The 22,901-nt window shown below is 43.3% G+C and overlaps 1 protein-coding gene across 2 annotated transcripts in view; it reads left to right on the top strand.

Moving 5' to 3' along the window:
• Positions 1-22,237, top strand: part of LOC144484309 (ubl carboxyl-terminal hydrolase 18-like) — a 56,118-nt gene extending 33,881 nt beyond the window's left edge. For both annotated transcript variants that reach the window (XM_078202849.1, XM_078202858.1), the window contains 7 exons: positions 2,377-2,514; positions 4,857-4,898; positions 13,465-13,509; positions 14,122-14,253; positions 17,107-17,165; positions 17,311-17,366; positions 21,353-22,237. In XM_078202849.1, coding sequence (XP_078058975.1) covers positions 2,377-2,514; positions 4,857-4,898; positions 13,465-13,509; positions 14,122-14,253; positions 17,107-17,165; positions 17,311-17,366; positions 21,353-22,128 — 1,248 coding nt within the window. In that variant the 3' untranslated portion in view covers positions 22,129-22,237. The remainder of the gene's footprint in view (positions 1-2,376; positions 2,515-4,856; positions 4,899-13,464; positions 13,510-14,121; positions 14,254-17,106; positions 17,166-17,310; positions 17,367-21,352) is intronic.
• The last annotated feature ends 664 nt before the right edge of the window (positions 22,238-22,901 follow it).

The raw sequence follows: 22,901 nt of genomic DNA, 5'->3' as shown, positions 1-22,901 counted from the left end.
GTCCAGTTCAGTTTCTGGTCAATGGGAACGCCCAGGATGTTAATAGTGTGTATTCAAAAATTGTGTTGACTTATGTCTGGTTGTAAGGCAGAGGATATATGGTCAAATCTTGGTAGAATATTTGGCTGAGTTCTTTACATCGGTGCTAATATCTTATAAATGATCTAAGACGAGTAATTGAATGATAGTGTGATCTCAAACAATGATGAGACAAAGTACAGGAATGAGATGGAGGATCTGGTGAACTGGTGCGACGACAATAATCTCTCCTTCAATGTCAACAAAATAAAGGAGGTAGTCATCGACTTCAGGAAATGTAGTGGAGAACATGTCCCTGTCTACATCAATGGGGACAAAGTAGAAACGGTCGAGAGCTTCAAATTTTTCGGTGTCCAGATCACCAACAACCTGTCCTGGTTTTCCCCCCCGCCCCTCCATGCCGACTCTATAGTTAAGAAAGCCCATCAACCCCCTACTTTCTCAGAAGACTAAGGAAATTTGGCATGTCAACTACGACTCTCACCAACTTTTACAGATGCACCATAGAAAGCATTCTTTCTGGTTGTATCACAGCTTGGTATGGCTCCTGCTCTGCCCAAGACCACAAGAAACTACAAAGAGTCGTGAATGTAGCCCAATCCATCACGCAAACCAGCCTCCCATCCATTGACTCTGTGTACACTTCCCACTGCCTCAGAAAAGCAGCCAGCATAATTAAGGACCCCATGCACTCCGGACATACTCTCTAACATCTTCTTTCGTCGGGAAAAAAATGCAAAAGTCTGAGGTCACATACCAACCGACTCGAGGAAGATGTTTCGCTGCTGCCATCAGCGAATGGACTTTTGAATGGACGTACCTCACACTAAGTTGATCTTTCTCTACATCCTAGCTATGACTGTAACAGTACATTCTGCATTCTCCCCTTTCTCTATGAACGGTATGCTTTGCCTGTATAGCATGCAAGAAACAATACTTTTCACTGTATACTAATGCATGTGACAATAATAAATCAAATATAACTTGAATTTTGTTGATGTTGGATAATTATTCAGAAATCCAATTGTAGATTTATGTGGAAAGTATAGGCAATATATTTCTAAGTCAGATTGGTGAGTGGCTTGGAGTGGAATGTGGAAAGCGCTTGATTGGTCCCATTCAGAAATAATCACTCCCTTTATCATCAACATGCAGTGGCATTAGTGTGTACCATCTACAAGAAATACTGCAGGAATTCACCAAGTCCCCTGAGATGGTAATGCCATTGAATGTCAAGGGGATTCTCTCTAGTAGCAGGTCGTCATTGCCTGCCACTTTGTGGCATGAATATTACTTGCCACATGTCAGCCCAAGCCTGGAGATTGTCCAGGTCTTGCTGCATTTGGGCATGGATTGCTTCAGTATTTGAGGAATCGCGAATGGTGCTGAACATTGTGCAGACATCAGCGAACGTTCCCAGATGATGATGATGATGGAAGGTAGGTCATTGATGAAGCTACTTAAAGACCTTGTCCTGCCCAGCCTCAATTTTTAGGGTGGTGGGAGTGGGTGTGAGTAGGGTGGGGAAACAATGGAAAAAAGGTTTCTCTATCTCGTGCAGGAAAGGAGTATCGGTGGGGTGCCTTAATCTGAAGGCTGCTCCCATCCGCTATCTTGGGGATCTCCCCCCCCCCCCGCCCCCGGCAAACCCCCCTGATGCTGCAAAGGTAGAAGATGCATGGGAACACCACCACCTGAGGTTCCCTCAAGTGAGTGTTAAATGGCAGTGGGCTTTCGAGAGAATTGCATTATGTGCCAAGTCTCAGGATGGCGAGTGCCAAGCACTATCTCTCCTTTAAATTCTTCCCATAAAAGGTTCTGAGGGGTCTTGACAGGTTAATTTGGAGGCATAATCTTAATGTAAGGGGCTGATCATTTAGGACAGAGATGAGAAGAAATTGCTTCACTCAAAAGGGTCGTAAGTCCTTAGAATTCTCGACTTCGGAAGGTTGTGAATGTTACATTGTTGAATATATTTAAAGCTGGGATAAACAGATTTTTGGTGTCTCTGGCAAACAAGGGACATAGGTGGGAAAATGAAGCTGACACAAAAGATTAACACTGATCATATTGATTGGTGGAGCAGGTTCAATGGTGCGCATTCTATAATCCCAGAATTATTTGAATATTAACCTTCTCTAAAATGTTTGATTCCATTGCCCATTGTGAATGTGTGCCATTGACAAAAAAAAACAGTGTCATTATTCCTGTTCTATAACGTTCAGTCTGCACCAGTTTCTTTGGATATTACAGGCACAGAAATCAGCCCTGAATGTTACTGCACGAATATAAATTGACATCTACATAACTGCTTGTCTGTCTCCTTTTTAATTTCAGAGATACTATTTTGAAAGTCTGCCAAAAATACTGGCTCTGCAGGTGAAAAGATTTGAATTTGACGAGATCAGGATGTGCTTCACAAAGCTGCATAACGTTCTGGAGATTCCACTGAAGTTAAAATTTCAGAAGAAAAAGGTACAGATTTAGCTTGCTTTTTTACTTTGTCATTTTTGTCTTTTTATGGATTATTTGCTTCTTGGAGTAGGAACAAAGGCAAAGTGGCATGGGCTTCATTTAAATTTTAAAATTAAAGAGCAATTAGTGCCTCCCTGTTATTTTAAGAACTTATTGGATTTGCAAATTAATTGTCCATTAACGTTTCCAAAGAAAGTTATGCCTGGTAATTAACAGCGTAAATTTAATTTAAATTTTTAATGCAATGCGTCAAACTCTCTGGTACAGAAAGGAAACAACTGGAACTGTGGAGTATCATTCTTTCAGGTAGTGAATTGTTATTAAAGATTTTTAAAATGTGAGGCTTTAAACTTTTTATGACATTCTGTTAGTCTCTTTTCTGTGTCTCCCTTGATCCAATTTTTCAATTCCTCTTTGGGAGTAATATTAACTTGAAGTGGCATAGGAAGCAAGACGTGATGGCAAGGTTGGCCTGTTAGTGTGCATACAACCCAGAAATAAGCGTGGTTAAGTTTTTGTTTTATAATTGAACTGTATAAATATTATTTGTTTCCACCACTTTCCTATATTTTCTATTTTGGCAGTGAGTTTTGCACTTATGTTGAATAGTAAGATAGGACTTATTACTAAACAATAGTTGGGCTGTGAAAGGGAAGCTCAGTTGATGGTAGGATTGCTTTGTGTTGGGGGAAGAGAGGGCTGGGGGAGCAGCTTTTGCATATGGCTACAAGGTGAGATCAATAGAGGAACCTAACTGAACCTCTCCAATGTGGGAAATCTCCGGCAGAAATGTGCATTGTTCTTGGAGTGTTACCAGCATTGTATTCCTGTTTCTATTCCTCCGAATATGGTCTGTGCTCTCTGTCTTGCTCAGCTGGAAGTCCAAACCTTGCCACTGTGCAATGTTGTGTAGAGAGGAGCTCAGCAGGCCATCTGGAGACTTTAGCTGTTGAATATTGAAGGATGTCTCCAGATCCATTGAGCCACCTGAAGCACATTTTCAGCACGGTGGTCGCTGGCTCAGTGACAACTCCGGATTTCATTCAGCTTTCATTATATTATTCCTGGGACTCATTGAGTGGGTTCCTCAGAGGAGTCAGGAGCAAAACTCTACATGGGTATCTCTTGTCGCCGAGCAGCCAGATAGTAACTCTGCTTTGAGGTGTGAATCGGTTAGGGAGTGTGGACTGAAATCTACATGATAGCTGCCTGAAATCTTACACAGACCTGCAATAAGCATCATCTTGTGGTTAATTGAGAGTGGAAGTCCTTGCAGTTATGAACATGTGAGTATATGAAATATGAGCAGAAGTAGGCCATTTGACCCCTTGAGCCTGTTCTACCATTCAATAAGATCATAGCAGATCTGTTTGTGTTTCGAATTCCACATTCCCATTTACTGCCCCTAAATCTTTGATTCCTTTGCTTAACAAGAATCTATCTACCTCCACCTTAACAATATTCAATGAGCCCACTGTCTCATGGATGGGGGGATATATATTTTGAAATATTTTCCCAAATTTTTGACTGTCAGGTGTTTAGTTCCTGCAATTATAATTTTGACATTATCTTCCAAAGGGAATTCCTCTAATTCTGTGCAATGTTCAGATGAAAACAAGAAGAAAGAAAGGATCCAAGGCTGCTCCAGAGGCAGAGTAGCTACACCCAACGTTGCCCATGCAAATCACATTCATAAGTAGGGACACATCTGCCATGGAATGTGAGAGAAGAGTTGCCAGTACAAGCTTCTTTTCACTATGGTTGATTTCCCAGATTTAGTAACCTCCTTGAATCTTATTTCCAACCAAGTTCCACCACGGGGACAATTCTTCCAAGTTCACCACATGACTCTGAACATTTGGGCACCTGTCTCATGGCTACAGGGACATCAACAATCCAGTTACAGATCACAAATGTATTATACAGGTCACTAATTGCTCACTAGGACACTGTAGTTTAATTACCTTTCCCATAGATAATTAGGCAGCACAAAGAAGATGCTACATTATTTTCAGTTTGTAAAGTTCTCCCAAGTCCATTCCTCCCCACCTCTCTGCTCTCTCTGCTGTTTTTTTTCTTTCGCGCCCGGGCGTGCTGCTTCAGATTTTTTTTCGAACTGCACCGATCGTTCTGGCACTGCTAAGCCCCGCCTACTGCGCAGATCGGTCCGGGGCTGGCAAGAAGCGGATGGGCGCGCTGCAAAGAGGATTCCGGGCTCGGATCCATATTATGCTCCGATTGGTAAAATCGGGCCCTATAGGTTTCTTTTATCATGACCGTGCTGTTAAAAACCAGCAAACTTGAATTACACAAAAGTTTCAACTTTTAATTTATTTTCACAGATTAAAGACACAGATAATGCAGAGTGGCGTTGGATCCCCATGGTAAGACTTTTTCACCTTTTCTAATATTGTAACCACAGTGGTTAGCACTACTGCCTTACAACACCAGGGACCTGGGTTCAATTTCAGCCTTGGCTGACTGTCTGTGTGGAGTTTGTACATTCTCCCTGAGTCTGCATGGGTTTCCTCCGGGTGTTCCAGTTGCCTCCTTCAGTCCAGAATGTGCCAGTTAGGTGGATTGGCCCAGATAAATTGCCCCTTAGTGTCCCAAGATATATAGGTTAGGGGGGATTTAGCAGGGTAAATGCATTCGGTTACTGGGATAGGGCAGGGGAATGGGCCTGGATTAGATGCTCTGTTGGAGAATTGGTGCAGATTCCAACTCCGAATCGCCTCCTTCGGCACTAGGGATCCTACGGTTCTATGATTTGTTGCAATGTATCTATTGCTTTGACAGTTGGGAATTGGTGAGAAAACTAATTTCAGGATCAAATGATGCAATGGTCTGGTTCAGTCTCAGATGTTTGGTCGGAGAGTGGCTAGTGAACAGATGGTTTTGTGATGGAAAGTGAAGTCGAGAGCAAATTTGACTGCATACCATCCAGATATTTGGCATCCTGGCTGCCATTTTGGATTTCAGCATCCATAGTATTTTGCTTATTTATTGTGATGGTTCAGCACACCATGTATATATGATGCTATCGCGTAGAGGATGCAGATTTAATTCTATTTGTGTTACTGAATCTTTGCTCTCTCAGCCAGATTGAATCAGTAGTGATTTGTGGATATTGTTTTAGGTCAAATATAAGCAGCATCTTGAAGTTTATTAGTCACAAATCTCATTGACCTTTGTCATTTATATGTGGAGCTAATCAATAATAAATGTGGCTATTGCGAAAACAGCTCTGTACATCGTGGTATAAATTGATCTCCTCTGTTACAATCCACTGGATTCACTGTTCCTTTTGTGTACAGTTCCACTTTATTCTGAAGTGCAAAGTGGGAATTGGTTGAATTATATTTTCATATCATTGTCTCAATGACCTGTCTCAGAAATTCTCTAGTACATAAATTGAACGGTGGTATATTGATGTTTTCAGTTTGTAGTAAGCCAAATTTACCATTAAAGTAAAAAGTGAGATTAATGGCACTCATTGTAATTTATGCACAAATTTCCCCATAAGCTTTGCAAAAACAGTATCGTTCTCTCTGGCTCCCCAGTCAATCGTATTGAGCAGTGTGAAATTGTTGTATTAGCCTCATGGCTATGGGCTAAACTCACCATAGAAAGATAGGCCAGTTCATTTATTTTGCCTACTCTTTTAAAAACAGTCTCCCAAAGCACAGGCTTGGTGTAACATTGGCAGGTTCAAGGAGACTGTGCCCCCTTTTTTTACTGACAAGCCAGGGAGAAGATGTGTCCAAGGTATGGGAAAGGGGTCGGGAGCAGGGGATGTCAGGTCAGGATGGGGGTCAGGTGAGTGAGGGATTTGGTTCAGGGGATGTTGGAGCAGGGAGAGATTGGGATAGGTGGGGGGAGGTTGGTATGACATTAAAGCTATCCAGTGCATTCAAAATTATATTCAGTGCACTCAAAGCTATCTGCTGCATGCTCAAAACTATCTGCATCACGTTCAAAGCTACCCATAGCATACTCAAAGTTATTCACAGCATGCTCAAAGCTACCTGACATGCTCAAAGCTATCCGATATGCTCAAAGTTATCCGATACGCTCAAAATGCTCGGCACAACATCGTGGGCCGAAGGGCCTGTTCTGTGCTGTACTGTTCTATGTTCTATGTTCTAAATGACCAATTGCGGTAAGTGATCGGAATTGGAAAATACAAGGAAATTAATTGGCTGGGATGAGATTGTAAGGTGGCCACTAATTGACCTCCTAACATAGTTATTGGTCCCATAAAATTAGAGACAGGCCAGGAGCAGGAGGATACGAAGCAGGCAGGACATCACTGCATTTTTTGACTCTCGTTACCTTGAAACTAGCCAATGGGGAATAAAACCCGGCAAAACAACACAACCACCAGAATAAATAACAAGCTTAACTATTACACAGTTCCATGTATTTTCCAGAACATTTAGTAGACAGAATGTTCCAGTGTTGTATTGCAATCAGAAATATTTCTGTCAGATGTTTTTCTAAAGGGAGTAGAACGTATAGTGATGCTACTGTCCACTGAACAGATTTCAACTGACATTTTCCATAAGAATCCAGAAAAGAGGCAAAAACACATTTAACAGACCTGCAAGCACGTCTATCAAAATGATCCAGAAAAGCTGAGTCTGAAGAAAGGCAGAAACTATTAAAAGATAAGAGGCACGAGCGAAGGAGTGCTGAGTATAGCACATCAAACAAGGCACACAGTAAAGGGGATTAAAGGGGAGGAGGTGCTCGCTGTCTTGAGGCAAATCAGAGTGGATAAATCCCCAGGACCGGACAGGGTATTGAGTGAGGTGCGACGGCAAAGTCTGCTTTCTTGCATGTTTGTAGGAACTTGATGTCTGTGTCGATATGCGCGATCTTCTTGGAGATCCTCTCTACTTGGAGCCAGCAGTTTGCGGTGTCGATGGTAGTCATGATGTGGAGATGCCGGCGATGAAGATGAACATCTCGCCAAGGCCATCCCCACACCCCCGCTTCTTGCCTTCAAACAACGCGCAACCTCAAACAGACCATTGTCCGCAGCAAACTACCCAGCCTTCAGGAGAACAGTGACCACGACACCACAGAACCCTGCCACAGCAACCTCTGCAAGACGTGCCGGATCATCGACACAGATGCCATCATCTCACATGAGAACACCATCTACCAGGTACACGGTACCTACTCTTGCAACTCGGCCAACGTTGTCTACCTGATACGCTGCAGGAAAGGATGTCCCGAGGCATGGTACATTGGGGAAACCATGCAGACGCTACGACAACGGATGAATGAACACTGCTCGACAATCACCAGGCAAGACTGTTCTCTTTCTGTGGGGGAGCACTTCAGCGGTCACGGGCATTCAGCCTCTGATCTTCGGGTAAGCATTCTCCAAGGCGGCCTTCATGACACACGACAGCGCAGAGTCGCTGAGCAGAAACTGATAGCCAAGTTCCGCACACATGAGGACGGCCTAAACCGGGATGTTGGATTTATGCTACATTATCAGTAACCCCCACAGCTTGCCTCCTGGACTTGCTGGCTGTCCTGTCTGGAGACAATACACATCTCTTTAACCTGTGCTTAATGCTCCCTCCACTCACATTGTCTGTATCTTTAAGATCTGGTTGGTTGTAGGGATTCGCATTCTAATCAGTATTCTGTAACTTGATTTTGTGTCTCTGTGCCCTGTTTGAGAGCAGATTTCCACTCCATCTGACGAAGGAGCAGCGCTCCGAAAGCTAATGGTATTTGCTACCAAATAAACCTGTTGGACTTTAGCCTGGTGTTGTTAAAACTCTTACTCAATGGAAGAAGCCAGAAAGTGGTTGTGGAGGATTACTTCTCTGAGTGGAGGCCTGTGACTAGTGGTACTAGTGGTGTGCCGCAGGGATCGATGTTGGGTCCATTGTTGTTTGTCATCTATACCAATGATCTGGATGATAATGTGATAAATTGGATCAGCAAATTTGCTGATGATACAAAGATTGGAGGTGTAGTGGACAGTGAGGAAGGTTTTCAAAGCTTGCAGAGGGATTTGGACCAGCTAGAAAAATGGGCTGGAAAATGGCAAATGGAATTTAATGCAGGCAAGTGGGAGATATTGCACTTTGGAAGAACAAACCAAAGAAGAACATACAGGGTAAATGGTAGGACTCTGAAGAGTGCTGTTGAACAGAGGGATCTGGGAATACAGGTACAGAATTCCCTAAAAGTGACGTCACAGGTGGGTAGGGTTGTAAAGAGTGCCTTTGGTACATTGGCCTTTATAAATCGGAGTATTGAGTATAAAAGTTGGAGTGTTATGGTAAGGTTATATAAGGCAGTGGTGAGGCTGAATTTAGAGTATTGTGTACAGTTTTGGTCACCTAGTTACAGGAAGGATGTAAATAGGGTTGAAAGAGTGCAGAGAAGGTTCACAAGGATGTTGCCGGGACTTGAGAAGATGAGTTACAGAGAGAGATTGAATAGGTTGGGACTTTATTCCCTGGAGCGTAGAAGAATGAGGGGAGATTTGATAGAGGTGTACAAGATTTTGATGGGTATAGATAAGAGTGAATGTAAGCAGGCTTTTTCCACTGAGGCTAGGGCTAGGAGAGAAAAAAACCAGAGGGCATGGGTTCAGGGTGAAAGGAGAAAAGATTGAAGGGAATATTAGGGGGGGCTTCTTCACGCAGAGAGTGGTGGGAGTGTGGAATGAGCTACCGGATAAAGTGGTAAATGCGGGGTCACTTTTAACATTTAAGAAAAACTTGGACGGGTTCATGGATGAGAGGGGTGTGGAGGGATATGGTCCAAGTGCAGATCAGTGGGACTAGGCAAAAAATGGTTCGGCACAGACAAGAAGGGCCAAAAGGCCTGTTTCTGAGCTGTAATTTTCTGTGGTTCTAAAGCATATTAGTATGTTGTATGGGAGATCATTTTATGAAATGTTTTAAGACACTAAGAATACTGTAAATATGTAAGTTGTTCTTGATGAGGCATGTAGAAATATTCATGCATCATCACAGCACATCTATGGAAGTTTTTTCCTCGGTGATGTGGAATTTGCATCGTGGTAACATGAACAGAGTTTCAAATGGGTATAAATCCAGGCAGGTTCTTTTATGGACTTGTACTTCACGCCTCCTAATTTTTCTCTATATAACAGTGTGTATTTCTATTCCACCTTTAACATAGTCTAATGTTTGATCCTGCTTCGCTGAGTGTTTTCAAACAAAATTTGACACCAAACCACTTGGGAGATATTAGAATAGGTGACCAAACACTTGGTCAAAGTGGTAGGTTTTAAGGACTGACTTAAAATGGAAAGAGAGGGCAGGAGGTGATGGGATTTAGGGAGGGAATTTCAGAGCATGGGGCCTTGGTAACAAAGCAAAACTATCAATGGTGGAGCAATGAAAATCAAGAAAGTGTAAGATGTTGGTATTGGAGGAATACAGAGATCTATGAGATCTGTCCGGCTGAAAGAGGTCCCAGAGGCACGGATGGATGAGATCATAGAGGGTTTGAACACAAAGAGAACTTTAAAATTGAGGTGTTTCCAGTCTTGGAGCTTATATAGATAACATAGGTCAGACAGAGAGTAGGCCTTCCTGCGAGTTCTGGATGAGCTGATCTTTAGCAGAGGTTGGAAGGTGAGATGTCAGACAGAACAGCATTTGAATAGTCAAATTTGGAGGTAAAGAAAGCATGGGTGAGGATTTCGGCATCAGAAGGGAGTGAGATGCACAATATCATGGATGTAGAAATAGGCATTCTTAGCAATGGAGAGGATATATCAACCAGAAACTCATTTCAGGATCAAATGGTGCAATGGTCTAGTTCAGTCTGAAATGTTTGGTGGGAGAGGGATGGAATTAGTGGCTGGGGAACAGACTTTGTTGTGGTGGCAAGTGAAGCAAATTCAGCTGCACACCATACAGATTTTTGGCATTTTGGCTGCTGTTTCTAATGCAAAATGCATCAGCATGTCATGCTCACTTCTGGCACAGTTGTGCTGGACACCAGCTTGGTGAAGTTGTTACGTTTCTTTCGTCATGTTACACATGTTACTTTGTGGGTGGAAATTCATGTCCAAACCCAAGTGGTTCATTCCTTGAATGTGCAGTTGCTATGTAAATAAACTCAGCACAACATGTAGATGAATGCCTTGATTCGGAGCCAGTCCCTCTGTATCATCGGTATTTTAGCCATTACATGTAGTCAGAGGGTGACTCTTGGGCAACAAGGGCTATCTGATGACCGCCTGACTCATGACTCTGATGTGCAACCCAAGCACAAGTGAACAGCGTGCACATGCAACAACAACATGCTACCACCTGAAATGGCAATGAGCTGCCCAGTGGAGTCTGTAAACGGTGCTTCCACTGTTCTGGTGGAGTGGTGCAGTCTTCTCCAGAACATGTTTCACATCCTGTCATGGTCCTGCTCATCCTGCATGACTTCACCATCTTGAAGGCACAGCCCTGGCCAGCAGATAGATACCAAGCAGTTGAGGATGAGCTGGAGTCCAGCAGCACATTCCCTTTTCAGCTGGTCTGTCAGTTTTCAGCTCATTCTGAGATATGTGACACTAATTCTCCATTTGGCAATAGTCTCACACCTTTCCATCGCTCTATTGCTGACCACTGGACGGCACGGTGACACAGTGGTTAGCACTGCTGCCTCACAGCATCAGGGACCCAGGTTCAATTCCAGCCTTGGGTAACTGTGTGGAGTTTGCACATTCTCCCCATGTCTGCATGGGTTTCCTCCAGGTGCCCTGGTTTCCTCCCACAGTCCAAAGATGTGCGAGTTAGGTGGATTGGCCATGCTAAACTGGCCCTAGTGTCAGGGGATTAGTAGGGTAAATATTTGGGATTACGGGAATAGGGCCTGGGTGGGATTGTGGTCGGTGCTGTCTTGATGGGCCAAATGGCCTCCTTCTGCACTGTAGGGATTCTGAGATTAAAATTAAATCCACCACAAAACAATGCTGTAAAAAAAAATCAATGTTTCATAAACAGACAGCTAGTCATCCTTGTGCATTCCCTCACTGCCTGTCTTGTGGGTGCCTTTGCATCCTAGTGCTCTTATGCTTTGCAGTATGGTTGGTGATTTTCAATTGGTGAGAGTTCAGATCCCTTGCAGTTCAATCGTGAGCAGTTCTGGCCCTAGAGGGCTTGGTTTTGGATTGCAGCATCCGAGCATGGGTGATAGCAGCCTGGGTTGGTTGACTCACAGGCAACAGCAGGGGCCCCAACAAAATGGCAGGAGTGGGAAGATAAATGATGTCACCTTGAGAGAGGACAGTAGATTTGTGCTCTGTAGAGTCACAGTCACATCCCCAGAGTTGTATCTTACCAAATATGTTGGTAGACAGATTGCTGGACTGCAGTGAGACCCCTAAAATACCTTTCAGCATTCAGATTACTACAGTCAGTAGTCTGCAGACAGAAGGTGACTCTTGGACAACCAGGGCTTTCTGATGACTGCCTGGCTCATGATTTAGATGTGCAACTCAAGTACAAGTGAACAGTGTGCACACGCAACAACAACAATGTTACCATCAGAAATAGCAGTGAGCTGTCCATTGGAATCCGTAAGCAATGCTTCACTGCTCGGGTGGAGTGATGCAGTCCTGTTCAGAGCATGTGTCACATCCTACTGGCAATAAGTAGTCTGCACCTCCAATGCTGCAAGCTGTGTTTGCTTGACTTCAGTAAAACCTTCCACTGTACCAATGAAATGGAGGCTGAAATAATAGCAATTCAGCCATACATTATGGATGAGGCTACACCTGTTCTTGTGGAGTTGATCACTACTTCCTTGCCAGGAAGGATGGGCTCCAAGCTCTTGTCCAAAGTCTTGTGCCAAGTTGCGCTGGGTCTCCCCCATGCTCCTTGACAGTGATAGCAAGCTTTCTGTTAGACCTGCCAATGCACCAAGCATTTCAGTGCACATTCTCATGAACATTTATCAACACACCACAACACCAAGGTCCTCATCCAAGTCCCTGGAGGAGAACTCAAATGTGACCTCAACCTTTCCCCGTGTGCCATTCTTGGATATCTGAAAGGAAAAAGCACAAGAGTAAGGTGGGGGGAGGGGAGAGTGTGTCAGTGAGTGTAGTGCAAGATGTTTGGGTGATTTGCAATTATTATGTTTGAATAGCTGACAGTGTATGTAATCTGTTACATGTGGGTCTGAGGCTTACGGCAGTGCTACATTTGTGAGGGTGAGCTGAAGTTAGAAAGATTAGGCATTAGTTGTGATTGATGGAGATGCGAATAGCTTTTCAATGCACAACTGCGCCATCTCTTACCTGAATATTTCAGATTGACCTAAAACTCATTTAAACTGTGGGCCATAGAGTTTCTGATATTATGTTTATAATGCTGAATGTGATGTGCAGTGACGTATGTGCTTTTGGTTTATTTTGCTCTAAGAAATGTTACTTAGCAGCTTATTAATGTGCCAAGCCTATTCCTAATTGCCCTTGAGAAGGTGCTGGTGAGTCACCTTCTTTAACCTTCCATGTGAGGTAGGTACACCCACAGTGCTGTCAGGAAGGATGTTCCAGGATTCTGACCAAGAGCAGTAAAAGAACAACGATGTATTTTCAAGTGGGTGAATGTATCTGGCTTGGAGGGGAACTAGTAGAATCCCTATAATGCCATTCGGCCCATTGAATCTGCGCCAACTCATATCCTGGTTACCCTGTAACCCCACGTATTTGCCCCCGCTAATCTCCCTAACCTATATATCTTTGGACACTAAGGGGCAAGTTAGCATAGCCGATCCACCTAACCTACACATCTTTGGACTGTGGAAGGAAACCCACACGGACACGAAGAATGTGCAAACTCCACACAGTCACCCAGTGCCATAATTGAACCTGGGTGCTAACCACTGCCACTGTCCCGCACCTATAGATCGATGTAACACCTGCCCTTGTCTTTCTAGGTGGTCAAGGTCACAGATTTGGAAGGTGCTGTTGAAGGAGCCTTGGTGAGTTGTTGCAGTTCATCTGGTATATATGGAATATACTGCTGCCACTGTGTATGGAGTGAGTGAATGTTTAAGTTGGTGGAAGGGGTGCCAATCAAAAAGGCTGCTTTTTCCTGGATGGTGTAGACCTTCTTGTGTTGTTGAAGCTGCACTCATCCAGGCAAGTGGAGAGTGTTCCATCACACGCCTGATTTGTGCCTTGTAGATGGCTTTAGGGAGTGAGAAAGTGAATTACTTGCCACAGGTTTCCTAGCCTCTGACATGCCCTTGTAGCCACATTATCTATATGGCTAGTCCCAGTTCAGTTTCTGGTCAATGGTAACCCTCAGGATGTTAATAGTGAGGAATTCTGCGATGGTGATGTCATTGAATGTCAAGGGACGATGGGTAGATCCTCTGTTGTTGGAGATGGTCATTGCCTGGCGTTTGTGTGGTGCAAACATTTCTTGCCAGTTGTCAGCCCAAGCTTGGATATTTTCCAACATTAATATCAATATTAAGAACCACTTGTGTTAGAAACTTACATCAGTTAAATTGCTGTCCTATTCCAAAGGCTTTGAAGTTTAAAGTGTGATGTTATTTCCTTAATATTGTACTTCAATCTCTCTCTAGGAATACACTACATACGAGCTGTTTGCAATATGCGATCATTCGGGAGGATATGGCAGTGGCCATTATATTGCTTACATTAAACCAGTTTCTTCCAGTAATTGGTACTGTTTCAATGATAGAATTGTCAAAGAGGTAAACGTTTTCTTCACTGAGACATATATTCGAACTGTAGATTCATAGATGTTTACAGCACAGAAGGAGACCATTCAGCCCATCATGTCCACACCAGTCAACAAAGATCTGATGACACCAATCCCATTTCCCAGCATGTGGCCCATAGCCCTGGAGGCGATGGTGGTGTAAGAGAATATCTAAGCATAAAATCAAACGCAAAACATTCAGGGCAATTTTTCAATCACATTAAGGAATCCAGATATATTTTGGAAGTTTAAAACTCATTACTTAAATAGATTTCTAGGTATTTTGCTGTGCATAAAATAACTTCATAAAAGATCAAATTAATTTTACTTGGACAATGAAGGGATGGATTTTGCTCCTACATTCACCACAAGCGCAAATGGCAATGCGCCTCAGAATTCCGCAAGAGCTAGAAAATGGGAATCTCTATGGCGAGATCTCACTTTCAGATTTTCCCCAACCCCTGCCAGTGATGCAATGAGGATCCTGCCCAGGAAAGTCAGGAACCTTATTTCAATATATTTAAATATAATTAGCAGGCTTCCCCACTGTACCGTTCTCCCTAATTAGGGATTCCCTCCTCACCGACTTCAAGTCAACCAGGTTTACAACTGATTTTTATAACCAGTAACCGGGTGAAGGGAACCAGGACACACAGGTAAAAATAGCTCCCTGGAGGGAGGCACATGATTGGGCAGTACCCTAGTGCAATCCCCTGGCAATGACAAGGTGCCAGAAGTGGTGCTGGGAGCATGTGCGTGTGCACGCGTGCGGGGGGGAGGCGTCCATGCCCTATGTTAGTGGTAGTGGGGGAAGGAGGGGTAGATGTGGGAGGGGTGGGGATGACATGTGGCAGGAAGGCTTTGAGGGAGGAATGGTGGGGGGCGGGGCGGGAAGAGCATGTTCATGGGGGCAGGTCTCTGTGTCCTTGGGGTGGAGGGGGTCCTTTGAAATTTAAATTGTATTAAGATTGGTGTGCCCTTTAGAAGCGGAAACCTGATCTCTGGAGAGTCAACATTGCTGGCTCCTCACCTTGCCTTCCCCTGCATCTCCTCCCCATGGTGTGATGGTGTCAGACACGCCCCAGTACTTTCTATAACCAAGTGTGAAAAATATGGAGAGAAAAGCCGACTTGCAGTGGGCAAACTGCACACCTGTTTTCTCACCTAATCCAGCACTGGGGGGGGGGGGGGGGGGGGGGGAATGGAAACTCCCACCCATTATTTCAAGCGAGTATTTTAAGGTAAAAAAAATCCACCAATGTTTTCACACTGCTCTCAGTGTAGCAGGGCTACCTGTTGCTTTCACTTATCACTGGCCCTGTTTTGAAACCCAGATAGAGCCCAGCAGGCAGCGCCACTCGGCAGAGGCAGTATAATTTTGGAATGTCATCCTTTCAAGACAAAAACAGGAGTCGCAGACCAGTTAGGCCAAGGTGAAAAGGATCATGGGGCGGAATTCCCCCAAGCTGCCATGGGTGAGATCAATGGTGGGTGGAGGAGTAGAATTTAGTGGGAGACTCAAAGTCAGTTTGAGGCTGGCATGACATTACAATGGGATCTTCCGATGCTGCCCGCTCATGGCTAATTGGGAATCCCACTGGAGGGCGTCATGAAACCAATTTGCATCCCACTAATGGGACTGACCAGTTTCTTGCCCCATGCCCAATTCTCTGTGATGCCAGTAGGAAAATGCATCAGTGCAGAACATGTCTGGACCAATGTGGTGTGCAGAAGTCCAGACAAACCTTAAGAAGGCCTGTGGATGCCTCTGGAGCTCGAGATGGAGGCAGCCAATGACCCTGGATCCTAGAACACCACAGCAGTGAGGGGAGGGAGGGTGTGGGGGGGAAGCGGTAGATCTACTTTGTAGATCTTCAGCTTAAGTGTCTTTGAGGAGGTCCACCTTCTAGCCTCAGTTTTCCTGAAGGTCCATTTTTTCTTCAGAAGGTCCATCCTCTTTCTTTAATGATGGATCAGTGATATTGGGAATCTTTTCAATATGGTACCTGGGTATGACGGCAGGATGCATGCCATTTAAGCCCACCCACCAAGGAAGATGGCACAAAACTCCCAGATGCATAGTTAATTACACCAGGGACAGAAGATTTCCGTTGACCCCCAAAGTGGAAAACACTCCACGTGTCCACCACGGGACTCATTCCTGGATGGGAGAATTCTGCCCATGGTTTCCTGAAATGTTCTTCAGCATTGGGTCACTGTTCTAATTACAAATGACCACTCTGAGATCAATTATCGAGCGCCTATTTAACTCTGCAACCTGAATTCAGCTGAGCAGAGAACCACCATCTGATTTTGGCAAATGCAGAAGCTGCGAGACCAATCAGAAATGCATATGGCAGGCTGTGTAGGAATGCCCCATCAGATACACCCCCAGATTACTGTCAAAAGCTAAAGGGTTTGTGCAGCAAAAATGTCCAAAACCCTGAATCCAGGTTTGTCATGTTGTCGAAAAGGGGCAGGAATCTTGAAGTTGCCATGTCTCCTATATCAACATTCTGTATAAATTCTGTTGGCTGTTCAATACCTTAATATTTGAAAAGCGGCCACACTTGGGCACATGATACACTGCCTGCACCCAACCTGATTGTCCCTCATGCAGCACATTTTCACATACTAAGCTACCACAAATACCATCCCCCACTGCATCACCCCTCACCGCCCCCCATATCACCACCACCAAATAATCCTGTCATTTTTGCAACAGAATATTTGTGCGATTTCTATGCTATAATTATGAACAAGAGTTTTGCATTCTTTGAACTAAAAAACGAAAATACTTTAACCTTTTCTAAACCATAAATTAATAGGAGTATTACTTTTACAGATGAAATATTTCATTCCTGGCGAATGCGCTGACAGTACAGACGACACGGCTTATATAAGGTAGAAGTGTTGTTAAACTGTGCTTCTGATTAAATGTCCTTGATTATCCCTTAGTTTGTTTGCTACATTAACTTCCCAAAAGTTTTAGAATGTAAATCGTAAGATAAGAACTAATTTTCAACAATGTATTTATTTTAAACCGCAGATCAGGTACAGCATACATGCTAATGTACAGGAAGGCAGAAGTAAAGAACTGTCTTGGTAAATATAATCTTCCATTCTGATATGGGATTGATCAATTTGTATTCAGCAACTTATATCTGTCTCACATTCTCATGCAGGATCTTTCCAATGTAAAGAAGCATTTTGTTCAAATTCATACAGTGGTAAAGCTCTTGTCTTGAGTTATTGAGAATAATAAATTGAATGCAGCAACATTTCACCAGATATATATAATTTAGTCTAGTATATTTCAGTAGTAATACACTGAACAATTCGCTTGAATCAGGTTTTCAGCCATTTATTAATATTTTATTCTATGCATGGATTACTTTATTTAAAAAATTAAATTCCAATGAGGTCGCAACATGAGTTAGTGCAATTTATATATTTTGCACTTCAACATTCTTCCATCCAAATATTGACTTGAAAGGGTAAGATAGAACAGGTTAAATCAAAAATACCTTTAATAACTTGTTATTTGATTGCATTCTGGAAAGTAAATAGATAAGACTTCACAAGGATCTTTTCTCAAAATCTTCCAGCTCTTAGATAGAAGGTTATACCAGGTTTAGAGTAATGCAGGTTACTTCAATAATTTTGACTTTATTCCTCACAATGAATTACTTTGGGTTTGAAAGGAATGTGTAAGCATTGAGGTATCATTAATGGATTTTGTCAGTTGCTCAGCATCAGACGTACATGTCCAACTACCTTTCAGTGAGGTAAATATTTCCACACTATTGCATCATGTTTGTGTAGCAGCCAATTAATTTTGGAAACATTTAGAATTGTAAGGTGAGATTTAGTGATTGCTTAGATATTCTGCTCATCACCTCATGATCCAGTGTCTGGGGTTAGTTTGAACCCACAATGGGTTTTGGATAGAGGGCAAGTGCAAAATTCTCTCATTGCCCTCAGCTTGAGGCCTAGGATATTTCAACTGGGCTTCCCCCAGATACCATCCATCAGCTACCCAGCCATAATGATGTAAAGCGACTGCTGGGCTGGAGGTTGTAGGAGACATTCAGGTTGCCAAAAGCCACCAGCCAACATATAAAATTCTTAGGGAGTTAGACAGGGTAAATATTGGGAGGATGTTTCCACTCATGGGAGAGTATAGGACGAGAGGGCACAGTCGCAGAATAAGGGGGTGCTCATTTAAGATGGATTTAAGGAAGAATTTCCTCTCTCAAAGATTGGTGAATCTTTGGAATCCTTTACCCCAGGAAGCTGTGGAGATTCAAGGCTGAGATCAATAGGTTTTTAATCAGATGGGGAATTAAAGGTTACAGAGATAAGGCAGGAAAGTGGACTTCGAGTGTTAGATCAGCAATGATCTTATTAAATGGCTGAGTGGGTTCGAAGTGCTGAATGGTCTAGTCCTGTTCCTATTTCTTATGGCCTTAAAGGATGGCTCATTCAGCAAGCAGTTATTTTGCAGAGAGGTGGATTTCAGATGTTCTCGGGAAGGTTTTCTGCTTCTTTTTGCTGCACACAAGTGAGTATTTTGATTACCTTGGAGGACTTCTTCAAGGTAACTTGTACAGATAAAGGAGCAAATTGCCCAATTTCTGTTGGGTTTTGAAATTGGCATCCTTTAATTTGCAGACAGACTGTGGTGCTTGTCACTTTAAGACCAGTCTTACTGAGTATGTGGTCTGAACAACCAATCAATGCCTAGCATGGAGAATCTTCTAAAAGGGAGGACTTGTTTCTAGTTTCCAAGTTAGAAAGAGTGTCCTATATGGACTAGCTCAAAGGATGCAGCTAATAAAACAACCTTGTAAATAAAGTTTGTTTATTCAACTTAAGAAGCCTCTGGCAGTATATCATCACATCTGATGATGAGGATAAATGATCTTTGCACTGCTTCCAGCCCAGTAGGTGTGAATATCACATTTTACATAAAGATTGAAGGAAAAATATGTACTCACCAGGATTCAACTTCTCCAGGGAGGATGGAGGACTGGAGTCCATACTTCAATACCTCAGGTTTTATTTCCAGGCAAATGAAATAGGGGAGGAGACAAAATACAAAGCAATTCTACTGAGCATCTGTAGAAGTCAGACCTACAATCTTAATCACAGTCTCTCGGCCCTAAAATTGTCCCACTCCAATTCAATCAGTGAGCCCGTGAATTTAGTGAAAGGTCATTTTCAATTCAAACCATCATTCATAATCTCTAGAGATTCAAATTTAATTTGACAGTGAGAGCCTCAGGTGGATTGATTGTGATTTACATTGCTAAACTAAATTATCAGGGCATTGTGATTTTGGACTGCCTCTAAATGACATGCTGTGGGATTGGTTAGTTTATAGATTGAGCAATGATGCAACACAGCATCAATTGTTAGCAGAAGTTGGTGTAAATTTCAATCAGCAATGGAAATAGCACTGGCCATGGAAAGTGCTGAAAAAGATTCACAAGATCTATAGGGCGCATAAAATGGCACTGGTCACCAGTCAGGATGGGAACCTATGGCCAGCAATGGTGCCAAAATGGCAAAAGCAGTCATGAAGTAGGAAAGAATTCCAGTCACCTACAGAACAAACCGATATAGTAAAGGCAATCAGACTGCTCGGGCAGCAACACTCCTGAATTATGTACAGTCAAGGAGACCGAGTGTCATTATTGTCACAAAAGAGGACATTTGATAAAACAGTGCAGAGCTGAGTCAAAGACTGCCAATTACCTGTCCAACCAAGATATTACAAGTACACTATATGAAAGAGCCTGACACCACTGATTCAGAAATTTACTCTTTTTGATCTTATCCAGTCAAGTCAGATCCTATTACTGTAACACTCCATGTAAATGGGATACCAGGAAGTATGGAAATGGATACAGGGGCATCAGCCATTGTGATGGGTGAGAACATATTTCAGTACTTGAGAGAGGGTACCCAACCATTGAACTTGGAGAGCACTTCTGCCAAGTTGATGATGAACATGGGAGATTCAATAAAAGTAAAAGGTACCACATTCGTACCTGTGAACTCTGAGCAGCAATCTGGCAGCACCTGGTAATAATAGTGACGGGTGAAGGATCAAGCCTTCTGGACCATGATTGGCTTAAAGAAGTCAAGTTGAATTGGTCTGAGATCTCTCATGCAGGCAGGGGTACTTCCATAATTTTTAGAAAATATGGCAACATCCTTCATGAGAAATCAAAAGCTTTCAAGCTAAGATTTACGTTGATCCAGAGGCAACTCTGTTTTCTTTTAGCACAAGGCTGGTGCCATATGCCTTATGAGGAAAAGTGGATGCTAACTTAATGACTTAGAGTGCCCCTTAGTGTCCCAAGATGTGTAGATTAGCTGGATTAGCCATAGTAAATGTGTGGGGTTACGGGGATTGGGCAGGGAGAGGGCCTTGGTAAGAGACTCTGTCAGAGAGTCGGTGCAGACTCTGTGGGCCAAATGGCCGCCTTCTGCACCTGTAGGGATTCCATGATTTAAACAGGCTGAAGAACTAGGCATTATCCAGCTGGTTCAGGTTTTGGAATGGGCAGCATTCATTGTCCCCATATTGAAACCGGACAAGGACATCCGTATTTGCGGCGATTATAAGCTAACAGTTAATCAGACCGCCAAGCTTGATAAATGTCCAATTCCGGGAATTGATAAAGCTATCCCGCTGATAGCCTCGGCAAGAATTCAGCGATGGCCCCCCCCCCCCCCCCGGGCACCCCCCCCACCCCGGCCCCACTGTCCTACCCTCACAGTATAAAACTTATCCAATTTTCCTTGTCTTCAGCTCTGACAAAGGGTCATCCTGACTTGAAACATTGGCTCTATTCTCTCTCCACAGATGCTGTCAGACCAGCTGAGATTTTCCAGCATTTTCTGTTTTTTTTGTTTAATTCCAGCATCTGCAGTATTTTGCTTTTAGCACAATAAGCAATGTTTGCTGTTTTGATGACCATCTTAAAATAACATGTTTTGAATTTAAATTGTATCATTATTTATTGTGTTATATTGTATTGCCGTGTTTATCATTGTCATTTTTCCATTATGTGTCAAAGGAGAGAATGCAGATGAAGAGAAACAATCAAATAAATCAATGACAACGAGAAATAGGAATGGAAATGATGAACTAGGAAGAATGGGCGATGGAGCACACAATCACTCGCTTAGACAAAGCCAACAAGCTGCCGGCCGAAACACACACAATGCTTCAAAAAGGAATGCCTCAGGAGTGAGAAGGGGAAATGAGAAAATGAGACAAACAAAAACATGTGAAACAAAGAAAAATAAAAGACAAACAAAAGAAGCAGATGTGAGAGTTAGAGAAGAAAAGAGCACTGGAGGTGAGATGGTTACACGTGAGAAAATACCAGCAGAGCAGTGTCAGGGAGATAGAAAAGAAAATATTAGGATTGAAAAGGACCCCAAGAGACAGCAAAGGAACAGTAAGAGGAAAGTAGAAAATGAAGGTGGTGTGGAAAAGGCAAACAAAAATTCCACTCGAAGAATCAGTGAACCAAAGAAAGATAAACGACCTTCAGTATGTGAAGAGAGACTGATTATAAGTGAAAAAGAAAGCCAAGAGGAAGCTTTGTTAGAGAAGACAAAGGAAGAGGAAAAAAAGCGAGAGCAAACATGGGGGGAAATAAGTCCAAGAAGGAAGAGTGAATCAGAGTCAAGAGAGGCAGAAACTAGAATTACAAAACTCACGGGCTGTTTTCCTTACTTCATGGCGATTTTTTCAAGAAAAGATAAACCAGTCAAATGGAGCTTTCCTTGTTGTAGAGGGGTGAGTAAAAGGAGGATCAACATTAAATCTGTTTGTGGAGCCTAGTTCTTACAATTAATTATTATAATCACTGTTAACTTCATTTTATGTGGATTTACACAAGAATTTGGTAATAATTGGCCCAAATCTTCCTTTGAGGATTGGAATTGCTACTTCTGACCCAGATCAGATATTTTAAAAAATACACACTTAGTTTCCTCTGATTTTTCTGAGCAATCATCCAATGGAGGTGCCTGTGACTCGGAAGTGACTCGGCGCAGGGTAAGGTGAGTGGATAAGGGATTGGGTAGGTGAGATAAATGAGTAAAGTGTTAGGGAGCTCAGGTAAATGGCTAAAGGGATAGGATGGCTAAGGTGATGGGTGAAGGAGTAGGATAGTGCGATCAGGTCAGGGCATGTTGGGGGTGGGTGAGTCGGAGATGAAGTGGGGCCAAGAGAGGTAGGAGGAGGGTGAGTTGCTGGTGAGGCATGGTCAGGTTGGGGCTACTGGAGTGGATGGGGGCAACTTGGAGTATTGGGGGGAGGTAAAGAACCAGGCGGGAGTTAGGCGGTGAGATCGGGTTAAGTCAAGTTGGTGAGGAGAATGAGGGTGAGGGTAGGAGTCGGGTAGTGAGATCCGGTGCAGTCAAGTCAGGTCAGGTTGGGGTGGGAGTTGGAGTATAGGGGAAGAGTACGTCAGTGCATTTGGGCTGGGGAGTAATGGGGGAGGATCAAGACGGTGTTGTTGGGGAGGGGCGGGAGGAGGGGGGAGGTCAGTGTGAGTGATTGGACGGATCAGTTCTATAGTTACCCAGGAGTAATGCTCAGATTTTTCTCAC

The sequence above is a fragment of the Mustelus asterias genome, chromosome 3, assembly GCF_964213995.1.
Source record: "Mustelus asterias chromosome 3, sMusAst1.hap1.1, whole genome shotgun sequence".
NCBI lineage: Eukaryota > Metazoa > Chordata > Chondrichthyes > Carcharhiniformes > Triakidae > Mustelus > Mustelus asterias.
The sequence above is the reverse complement of the archived record's forward strand: the minus strand, read 5'-3'. Positions and strand labels throughout refer to the sequence as shown.